The sequence below is a fragment of the Sciurus vulgaris genome (assembly GCF_902686455.1).
Source record: "Sciurus vulgaris genome assembly, chromosome: 3".
Lineage (NCBI taxonomy): Eukaryota > Metazoa > Chordata > Mammalia > Rodentia > Sciuridae > Sciurus > Sciurus vulgaris.
Window position 1 is genome coordinate 120,599,969 of NC_136463.1, and position 12,110 is coordinate 120,612,078.

At 34.3% G+C, this 12,110-nt stretch overlaps 1 protein-coding gene and 1 long non-coding RNA gene across 5 annotated transcripts in view; one reads left to right on the plus strand and one right to left on the minus strand.

Moving 5' to 3' along the window:
- LOC306657926 (sodium channel protein type 1 subunit alpha-like) overlaps window positions 1–12,110 on the minus strand; it is a 271,243-nt gene that overhangs the window by 225,353 nt on the left and 33,780 nt on the right. For 3 of the 4 annotated variants that reach the window (XM_079134422.1, XM_079134421.1, XM_079134423.1), the window contains one exon: window positions 10,956–11,432. The exons of the other annotated variant lie outside the window; for it this stretch is intronic. In XM_079134422.1, coding sequence (XP_078990548.1) covers window positions 10,956–11,432 — 477 coding nt within the window. The remainder of the gene's footprint in view (window positions 1–10,955; window positions 11,433–12,110) is intronic. 4 annotated transcript variants of the gene reach the window in all.
- LOC306657931 overlaps window positions 1–12,110 on the plus strand; it is a 106,927-nt gene that overhangs the window by 82,095 nt on the left and 12,722 nt on the right. The window lies entirely within an intron of this gene.

Consider the following 12,110-nt stretch of genomic DNA (forward strand, 5'->3'; position numbering starts at 1 on the left):
TTCCTTACAAAATGCACTTCACAGTTCCCTAGAAGGGTCAACGTGGTAATGGAGGAATAACAAGGTCACATCTCAGCCCCTACCAGGGAAATTAATAAAACCAATGGTTTTATCAAAAGGCCTTATTTTTCCCAGAGTCTTCCACCTAGGACACATTCAATCCAGTAATATGACAATGGATGGAATTAAATATAAGACTTCAAATATAAAGCAAACAGACAGACAAAAACAATAACATTTGGCCAGACAAGAAGGTTGGACTATCACTTTCACATCTAGATCCCATTTCCTTAGATCCAAGAGCATCTAAGGAAAAGGGACAGGGCATTCACCAATAAAGTCTTGGAATATAAAGCATCAGTCAGTAGTCAAGGGCTCTGTGCCCTTTCACCAAAGTGCTATGCTGGCTGTTTTCAGAAAACAGATATTGAAGTAACTGGAATACAGTGTAGAAGTGTTTTTTAAACTTTGGAAACAAACATTTAAACATCGTTACTATTAAACCTGCTGGAAAATTTAAGGAAGTTGGTAAATAAGGATTGGAACTTAAACAAACCTGAAGGCTGAATGTGAGGTTAAAGTGTTGATTCTAAGATTCAAACTTGTTAAATATTGTTTGCAATTTTTAAATAAACCAAAGAGAAAATGAAAAAACAAACAACTTGCACATTGGAATAGTTTTGTTATCCTCTGAAACTACTAATAATAGTGAAGGGCAAATAAAGACAAATTCCACTGAATGGACAAATTACTGGTTATTTAAACATGTAGATTTCTAATATTGAAAATACAAGGCAAAATATAAACTTTACATGAATGATATATGTCTTTCCTAAATTTTATGTAGGTAGCTTCTGCCCATGTGCTGTATTTCAACTCATTCTTTACAACTGAAATATTTTTATTTCATCAAGAGACTGATCATCTGTTAGTATACTGCATCTTTCCTAACAGTTGTTTGTTAAAAAAATTAATAATAGTTTGTGAAGTCACAACATGCATATGTGTATGTAAATAATGTTACATATATGTGTATCTCTATTTAGGTTCATTGAAGACAATTTTCTACATTGTGAAATAATAATTTTCTTCAAGAATATTACCTCTAAATTGCTGCCTATTTGAAATAGAGAAATTAGTACCTTTTTTTAAAACTTAAGATTGCCTGTAACATAACTTCAAGTACACTAAACACTAAAATAACTTTTTTCCATTATAAATTGTTATCATTACTATTATTAGACTGTATCAATTTCAGGATAAAGTTTTGCTGTCATCAGTTCACAACAAATAACACATAATACAAACATTTCAACAATGACAGAGGAATTCAGAATAGAAGTGGATTATTAAAAAACTGCAAGATTATTATTAACATATATTTCTCCCATTAAGAAAAATTAGAGTTCAATAAAGTTTACTAAAGCAAAATATTATTGTTTATTTGTGTAATATATCCTTCTTTAATACTTTTTAGAAATATTAGATAAGGCAACCCATATTAGTGCTCCTAATTTTAGCAAAAATGCTTTCTATCTCACTGAAAGATTTAGTGTTCACTTCACAATCTGTTGTATTTAGACCTAGCTGCTAAGGGATACTCCAGGTACATATATAAGCAGAAACTTATTCTCCTCAGTGAGCAATATTGGTTCTGCAATCAAACATTTTAAACTCATGTGTAGGTGGAGCCTATTATCTTTTAATTGATGCAACTTATATATGAGCAAATAAAATCAAATTGTAAATTGTTGCTATTGTTAGAAATAGCAAAGTCCCAGTGATTACTGTGTTTAAAATCATTTAAAATTGTACTCAAAGTTTAGACTAGAAGCTGGGTAATACAGCTCTGTCCCCAACTTCATAGATGTGTATTCAGAAAGCAGCTGAATCAAATGAGTCTCAATTTCCTTTTATGTAAATACAGAGTACAGTTGCAATGATCCTTTTCTGCTCTGATTTTATGTAGATAGCTGAAAAATTTCTCCCATAAAATTTATTTTTAGTGAAGTTCTAACCTACTGAATTTAAAGTTGATTGAGATGTTTCAACTATATGTTGTTATGGTTTCTGTTACATTCTGATCTTACTTTTATAATCCATCCAGTATAGTCTACAGATCATGCATTTGAAATCACCTAGGATATGAAAGATATGTTAGAAAAGTCATCAAGAGAATCACAAAGAATGATGGAATTGCCCCCGCAACATGCTGTAATGTCAATTCATCTATGGAACAATTGTTTATGTTTCTACTTTCTTGCAATGGATCAGGCAAAAAGATTTTATAGCTGAAAAGCATGCAAGACACTGAAAAAAAGTATCATATATGTATGATGTTTTTAGGTAACCTGTGTAAAAGTGGTCACACATGTCTCTGCCTGGTTAAAGCACAGAGCTGCATCCTTGAACGATCCAGTTTGATTTACCCCTGTTAGAAGTGAGAAGGGTAGGTACTGCAGTTTAGAAAGGCTGTATGAGACAGAGAGTTCAGTCAACTGTGCTTTAAGATGCTTAACATCATGTACCTGTGGATAGAAATTATTTGTCTGTTTGAAAATACCCTATGTTAGGTAATATATTTGAAACATAGTTTTAAGGTTAAATAACATTCAACATAGACTTAATCAACCAGTTATATAATTATGTTATTTAGGAGATGAATTTCAATATTATAATGTACTGATGCAACCTTTTACATTCTGTTTGCTTTTCAATACAATCAACATATAAAAACAGGTAATACACAGTGTGGGGTAGAGTAAGAGTAAACTGTGTAATTGGGAAACACATATTCTAAAACTGGGATTTCTTGATTTACCTTTTATTATCACATTTTATTAACTTTGACATTCTAACCAGCATTACAGGAAAGTGATGTTTAAAATTTATAAAATTATAACAATAAGAAACATTGATTGAAATATATAATATCAGTATTTCCTTGTTTTTTGGCAAATGAACAAGTCCCTTAAAAATGGAAAGATTTTTTCGAGCATTTGGAATCAATCTGCAGGGAAAAAAGTGGTTTAAAATCATTATATAGGAGAGTGATTCTTTGTTAAAAGAATCTATGCATAAAAGACAGGATCAAAGGCCAGCTTCCTCCCAAAACACAATTGTAACTCAGACCTAGATATTGCTGAGTCAAATCCATTTTTGGAAAAGACTATATTTTCTAAAGTTCAGTAACAAGTAAAAACCTAAACTACCGTTTTGTAGAATAAAACTTTCTCTTTTAGGAAAAGACTTTGGTTAAAAAAAAAAATCAAAAGATAGATAAGCCTAATGACAAAGGAAGAAAAACTACCATTACAGTAAATAGATATAAAATATTTAACCTTGATTACTACAAGTCTTTAACAACTTTTTGTCAGATCAATAGAATATATGAATTTCCTAACAAGAAAGCACAGTTAAGTCTTTCCACAGATGATGGCTTTCCAAGTTGAATACTGAATAGATGAATGAGTGGATGGATAAATGAAAGTGAATTAGGTGAACAATATGGATGTTTGCTCTTCTGCCTGAGATTTCCTTCTGCACACATCTGCCCACACTCCAGAGGCTGGCTCAAAGTCCCCTCTTTCTCATGTGTTCCATCCAGCCCGATATAGTCCTATGTTCAGGGCATCCTCAATGAACTGGGTTGTTATTCTGTATGTATGGAATGTGCTTTGCTTTGCTTCATGATATAATTGTTTGCACAATTATTTTAGGTGCAAATTATTTAATTGTAAACTTCTTCATGTTAATGATTACTTTCTATTTACCTTTGAAGTATATGAAGTTTTAGTGTGGCTTTTTGGGAAACCAATACTTATAAAAGGCCCAAAATATTTCATGAGTATAACTTAGGAGAGAGAAAAACACTACACCTATAATAATGCTGGACACATAGTCATAGAAGTTTTCAATACATTCTCTGCTATACACTAATACAATAAATGAGTGAACTAATACTAAGTGTCTTAGAATTAATATAGTTAATTAAGAAAGGCTACACTCATAAAATGAAGTTCATGTTTTACATTTTTCTTTGACTATATTTTACAACAAACCACATGAAATTTCTACTGTGTTTAGATAAAGATGAACATTGCAGTTTCTTTATTGTTCAACTCATTATTTCTTAATTTTGTATATTTTTCTAATTTAATAAATAAAAGTTATTTTTTATTTCTACATAATTTTATATGATTTTATTTTATACGATTTTATTTTTGATTTTTTATTCATTCTTTTTAGATATACATGACAGTAGAGTATATTTTGACATATTATGTATACATGGAGTATAACTTATTCTAATTAGGATCCCATTCTTGTGGTTATACATGATGTGGAGCTTCACTGGTTATGTGTTCATACATGAACATAGGAAAGTTATGTCCAGTATGATATCATGGACTACATGTTTTCCCAAGTTATATCCAATATTTACATCTTATAGAAAATAAAATTACTTTCCTTCAATTTTTTTGACCCTTTCATAAATAACATTTCATTTTCATATTTCTCAAAAAGGAATAATAACCAGGAGGAGTAAGAATATGGGAGAAGCATATCAAACCCTGTTAATATCTTTTCCAGAGTGTCTTACTAAGAGTCCACATTTTGTTCAAGGTGGCAATATATCTAGATAAATGTCCAGCTTCTGCCAGGTCACCTTGTCTGTAGGGGAGACCATTTCTCACTACTTTTGCCAATAGACACAATCCATAGTCAGCTAAGGATCTCTGGAAAAGCTTCCGCTTTACTCAGGTAAGCGTGACAAACACTTCTTCTGCCTCTTTTTATTCCCTTCTCTTTCCTGCTTGGAAATTGAATATAAATATGGCTACATTTTATCAGTCATCTAGGCAAATGGGGGTTAAATAGAAGAAAGTCACATGTGAAGTCTGGCAGAGCGAAAAACAGCCTTAAACATGGAAGTCTTGTGGACTACTGACCTCTGAACCTTAAATATGAAGGTAGAATGTTCTGTCTAGTTATGTCAATTTTTTAGGTTTTAATTATGTGTAACTGCAAAGAATCCTGACTTATATGGGATATGTAAGTAATGCCAGATAAAACATTGCATACGTGGGGATTGCTCATGTACCCTCAAGTAAAATAGATTTATTCCAATAATTGGAGTCTGAAAAGCTGTACTTTAGTGCAACAGTGAGTGGGTATACTCTACAGCCTATAAAGTTTAATTGTGAAAAATGATATAATAACCAATTTTAATAAACAAAACTCCCTGAAAAAAACATGAGGAGTCAAAGAACACAATGAGGTTTTGTATAAAAGAAACAAGGCCAAATTTGTTCATTGTTTTTCTGTAATAAGGCAATAGTTCATGTAGATAAAGGAGAAGCTTTAAAGTCAATGACCTGGATTTCAGTGATGCTTCTTTTATGTTATTTCATTGCTTCCTTTCCAATGATGCTTCTGAATCACATATTGGTCTCATCAACAAACCAGGGAGAGTAGAATAAGTCTTAGAATCATTAAGAACCTAATAGCTACTGCAACAGGGCTTTCACCAGAGATGAATGTATTAGGAGTGACCATAAGGACCTGGATTTGGTCCAAAGAGTCTGTCATATTTATCAATTATTTGCATGAAAAAATAGAGGCATCTTATTAAAATGCACTCTTATATTTTATACAAATATATGTACACACACATGCACACACATCTATATACACAATCAATACTATACTATACAAAATATACTGGTAATATTAATGAATGGAAAGGGAAGAGTTATTTTGTCTTGAGATAAAAAGTATTAAAATCAGTTTGATAAAGAACACAATAATGTAGTTTTGAGGAAACAATTTAAATGCCCAAAATATGAAAATTGAGAATGATTTCAGAGAGAAACTATAACCTAATGAATCCACATTAAGTAAGATTAGAAGTGCAATTAGGAGTGCAATATTAGAATAACATTGAATCAGCAAATGCACAATACCATTGTAAGAGAATGTTTGATTCTAAATTGTACCATTACAGAGGTATAACAGAAAATAATTATATTCCTACTCACTTTCCTGTCTTTCTGTGGCATGCAGGATAGTGGTTAAAGCTAGGACTTCAAATTTTTAAAAACCCCAGATACATGAGGAACTAATAGCATCTTTTCTCATTCGTTTAGTCTCAGTCATCTACAAATTCAGATTAATTACATTGACTCTCTAGGATTATTATGAGGAAAATCTTAAAATGTGAGTCAAAGTGGCTAATGTATATTTCCCTTTGCATGTGTGTGTGAGCGCTTGCTTTTCTGGCATTGTGGCAGGTGATCAAGTGTCCTCTTACTTCCTATGGTCCTTGCTGTGTAGAAGATACTGTGGGGAGCAACTCAGATCCCACTCTAAGGTGAGCCATTAATTGTTTCAGCTTCCAGAAGGGTTGGCTCCTGGAGTTGAGTCCCTCTTTGGAAAATATCATGGTACAGGGGAACTGCCTTATCCAAGGCTACATTCCCTCTCCTGGAAGGGAAGAGGGAAAGCTTGCTTCCTGTGACTGGTTGGTGTGGGGTACAAAGGCCTGACCCTCATCCCTTAATTTGGAACTACTCCAAAGCATCATTCTAGTAGTAGGGATGCTGTGCGATCAACCAAGGCCTCTGTCCCAATTATAGCTTTTCAATATCCCCCTCTGCCCAATCATCGAGCGGCCCTCAGTTTCAAGAGATGTTAGGTAGTTTTCCTGAGAACACTACTCATTAAATCTCCTACATACAAATTTCTCTCTCATAATAATCCCATGATTAATGTAAATTAGCATACAAAATTCCAACCTGTCTTCAACTCCGACTTCTTTCTTTAGAACACATTTTTAAATACCTACAATCCAGTTTCACTTGGCTGTCCTGCAAGTATCTCAAAGCTAAGTGTCCCAAAACTAAATACTATAACTAAACGCTATAACTTCCCTAGCCTTTTCTTTCTGCATATTTTAAGAGTATCAATACCCATTTAGTCTTCCAAATCAAAATACTCTGATGGATTATATCCCCTTAAAAGATACATTGAAATTCTAACTCTGTTACCTTTGGATATGACCTTATTTGGAAATAGGGACTTTGTGTATAAAATCAAGATAAGGTGCGGTCATTAGTGTGGGTCCTAATCCAATATAATTGGTGTCTTTATAAGAAGAGAAGACAGAGACACTGAGGGGAAATCATACATCCGGAGAGTGACAGAGATTGGGGTGATGCAGTTATAAGCTGAAAGGATTGTTGGAAACCACAAGAAGCCAGAAAGCTTGAACAAAGCAGGAGAGGATTCTTTCCTGGAGTCTTGAGAGAGAGTGTGGTCCTGGTGAAACCTTGATTTCAGACTTTGAGACTCCAAAATTGTCAGACAAACACTTCTGCTGTTTCAAGTCATCAAGTTTGTTTCCTAAGCACTAAGAAACTAATATATTCTTCAAACAGCTCATGACCTCATATCCAGTCCCTGGGCTCTTATATTTTAATTTGTAAATTAAGAAAGATTAGTATTGCAGCTGAGTGAGAGGAAATCAGCACAGTGCCTGGAGCATCAGTTTCAATAAACATTTATTGAATGAATGGGAACATTTCATGCTTAACTTGAGGTCCATAATGAGGAAGCATTCCATTGCTGGTGGTAAGTTCTATGTAGTGTGTTAATGTTTGCACTGTGCCTTGAGGGTAGCACTGCACCTCAGGAGGATGCTGACTGAGAGGAGCTGTCAATTCAGTGCTGACACTCCGAGAAGCAGTGACAGGAGACTTATTCTCCTGGGTATACTTGAGATGACCATATGCCTTTCTTGATTCAAAGAGACTATTCCGATAAATTGGATGTTCTGCCACCACTTGTTTTCTAAGAATTGTTTAAATGAACCCTTCACTTGAATTCGCTTCTTGGTAAGATATTTTATTATCATATATTCTGATTTGATTCGGGAGTGTACATTTAACTATATGTTCCTGCCATAGAAACCTACCTACTTGAGGTTTGACGTTAGAAGTGGATTGAAATGTCTCCAAACATACAACTGGGAAATGGGGTATTAGGTCATAAAGAGAAGGGATTTTAGGGGGAAAGAAGGAGAGGTGTCAAAGTTCATTGATGTTCTTTCCCTTTGTTCAAAATACAGGTCCTTAAAGAGTCAAATGGTAAAATACATAATGAAGAAAATGATATATCAGGAACCTGAATCCAAGCCAGGGAAGAAAGTAGGTTCCCTTCCTATGACAACTCTATCCATCACAGTGGTCACTGGGAACGCTCTTGATAAGGATTCAGAGGTTGCATCCAGACTTAGGCAGACTCCAGAAACTATGGTCTAGAACATGCCTTTGTAACAAGCTCCCCAAATATCTTTCACACACTAATTTGTGAACCACTCCTCTACATCAGGTTACTCTTTTAAATTTATTCTTTAGCAAATAGGTATTGATTCTGTGTGTGTGTGTGTGTGTGTGTGTGATTACCTAATTCCATACTTAGAATAATTATTCGTTGAACACTTACTTTTTGATAGATATTGTCTATTTAATTGAGTCTTGTGATCTTCATTGCATTTTTATTGTGTGTGTTAAGGAAAGGCATTTCTGTGTGTGTGTGTGTGTGTGTATGTGTGTGTTTGTGTGTTGTTTATTGTCTTAATAAATTACTCCAGATTATGGAGTTAGTAAGAATCAAAGGCAGGATCTTAGGCAAACACTCTTTCTTCAGAACCTGTATTCTTAATCACACCCCAAGGAAATGGTTTGGACTCAGGTGACCTGAATGTAGAGAATTTAGAGTTAACATGGTATCAGGTAATCTAGATTTGCTTCTTTGGCTCTTCAAGTCCCACCAGGAATGTGACAATCATGATTTCAAAGACATCTAAGAGATGGAAAAAAGAAAGTTATGCAGGAGGAAATAAGCAGTTTGAAAAGCTGGAAATTCAAGCGGGAGCAGAAGACTGTGGGAATTAGAATATGAAAGTTTCACGTGGAATGGTTAGAAATACTTTAGCTAAAGAAAATCTCAAGAGCAAAGCAAAAAAAAAAAAAAAATACAGGAAAAGTTGTTCTCGAAACATTTTAATCTAAAATAGTTGGAAAGGAAGACCCTGGACACAGGGATCTCCCAGTTGAACACAGCTTAATATTTCTGAGCGGTTATTTCCTATAACCTTCCTCCTTGCTCTATTCCAGTATGTTGCCAAGTGGGCTTCAATGTCCTCAAGGTGGCACACTTCAAGATACTTTTTAGGAATGTTTCAAGGGAGAGGGGGCATAGTTACTTTATCAGTAACAGTAATGGTCGATTTCAGTTACCAAAATACTTAGCAAATGAAATCACTTTGGTTTACTTTCCCCAACCCCTAGCTTGTTCAGAGAGTAACTGTCTGACATGCAACTGGGGTTTTTCAACTTTAATCTTTCTTCATAAAAATGGGTAACTGAGTTAATTTCCCTTTCCATATGAGCCTAAGATACCTGCTACTGTAAAAGTGTACAGAATATGATTTTCTACCTTTAAGCCAAAATAAATCACTTTTGGAAGCATTTATTTCTTCCATATAAAGGATTTGAAAATATAAATATTTTATTCCTTACTTTATCATCTTGTAAAGAATTTCCTTGGCTAAATGGAAAGGTTTACTTAATCACTTATTCACTCAATATGTAAATATTGAGCATTTACAATACACATGACATATATATTTCATTATTAGTAAAAAGTTCATGATCATTCCATATAACCTTTTTTATATATCCACTATAAACTCAGAGAGGGCAAGTCTGGGGTTAAATAGATAGAAGATGTTTGGTAAATATATGTCAACTAATTTTTAACCTGACCTAAAGAAAGAAAAATTATTTTCAAGCAAGTGAATCTTGAAGTATTTTTAAGCAATGAAATAAAAATAATTTGATGATATTCACTTGTTATTGTATTACATAGTAGTAAATTATAGTTCAACACCTACCTTGACTCAATTAGAATATATAGGTTAAGAGAGGGAAGAAGGACACAAAAGAAAGTTTTTAAAGATGTTCTTGTTCTCAGTGAGTTTAAAGTATTATTCAATGAATACCATAATTTCTGAAAAACATTAAAATGCAATACTAAATAATCATTCCAGGAAAAGGTATAAGATAGTGTCAGATTCAAAATAAGAAAAGATTCCATTCATTTGGGCAGAGATTAGATGCAACACCCTGGAACATTTTGGGTATTTTTCTAAACACTTTATATAGTAATGTAAATTATAATTTAGGTACTAAGTTTTATAGATGAAGAATTTCAGGACTATGCCTTGAAAGATGAATAGAAGATTTTGACTGCAGAAGGAAATCACAAGCATGTCACACAGGTAGGAAGAGTTTATGATCTGGAAGGAAGACTGTTCCAGGAGATGGATCTACAGGTGAGCATGAAGAGACAAAGCTGGTTAAAGCTAGCAAAGTTCTAGGGTGATGGCTTTACATACAATGCATACTCAGGAGACTTTGGAGACCAGACATACATCATGGGGTGATGTGATTAGGATTCACTTTGAGTGAAATTAACCTACAAGTGAATTAGAGTAGATGGAAAGCAACAGCAGAGAGACTAGTGGAGACTCCGCTTGCAGTGGCTGGGCAGGTAATGAGTGAGAAGATGATGACGGAGAGAAGAGGTGCATTCAAATGACTGTGGAAGGACACTGATGTGACTTTACCATTGGTACCATGGCATGAAGGATAAAAAGACCAGAGATACTTGGTGCTTTCAAATACAGCAAAGTAAGATTAAATTGATCACTAAGAATCAGTAAGAAAACATTACCAGATGAACCATCAGGATGCTGTTGTGTAAACTCACACACAGAGTCTCCATCAGCATATGTGATGTTGGAAAGAATTGAAGACAACAGACACCTGAAATTTTATTCGTTTCATCCCAGTTGATAATATGGAAGAACGTATGTAAAGCAATCTTACCTCTTTGCTGTAGTCACTCTCCGAATCACTGCTAAGTTCCTCAGTATTCATATTTTCCAAATCAGATTCCCCCGGTGCAATTGGCACTGTCACTGTGAGGCTGGGGTTATGAATAAATGACTGACAATCGGTTCCTTCCATCAAGTTTTTGTCCATGCTGCTTCCAAAACCACTGGTTTTATCTTTTCCCTTGTGGAAGAGGTGATCTTTACTCATTTCAGCAAGTGTACGGTTTGAGATATAGTTTTCTTTTTTGCCATTTAGATCTTCAGCTCGTCTTATCTCCCTGGACAACTTTGGTTTTTTGGAAAATGCTTTTAAAATGAGTTCACGCAAGGTCTGTTTCACATAATTTATTCCCTTTTTAATTCTGGCCACAGCAATCTGGAGGTTGTTAGCATCAGTGTCTTCTTCAATTGCTGTAAGATTGTCAGAACTAAATGAACTCAATAATAAAGCCAGAAATAGGTTCAGAACCTGTATCAGGAAAAGAATGGGAGGCAGAGAAGTGAGACAGGAAATAAAAAATAAGCATACTTTTCTGAAATGCAGGCTACAAAACAAATCAGCAATAGAGATTCCTGCACCTTCTCATGCCAGACCAGAATGTGTGAGAGCAGTGGGGGAGAGGGCAGAATCCTCAGCACTGTCTCCATATACCAGCTCCTGAGAATTCTGGAGAGCACAGTGCAAGCCATACCCATGAAGAAATACAGCAGGGAGCAGAAAATCATCCCTCAGCATTAAGATAGGTTGTTTCTAAGTCCATTTCTATAGCATTAGTCCCTTTGTCAAATTGCAATAAGTAAACCTAAAAGAAATCTCCTAATACTCATCTATAATTGCTATTTATTTCCAATGACAAACAAAACAAGAAAATTGGTTTATTATTGTACTCAGGTCATTCAGACCAAGATCTGTCTTCACTGGTCCCATAAGATTAGCGTCATTTATTTCAACAAAAGAAACACACAGTACTTAAACAGAGTTCCTGTAATAAAGCATTTTGCCTAATTATTGTGTAGACTTGCAACTTAAAGTGACTTTTAAATTACAGAAGAGGACCCACGCATTGAATCTGATTCTTATGAGATAATGACACTGACTGGCTGGCTTCATTGCCTATCATTTTGGCCCTGGAAGAGGTTCCAAATA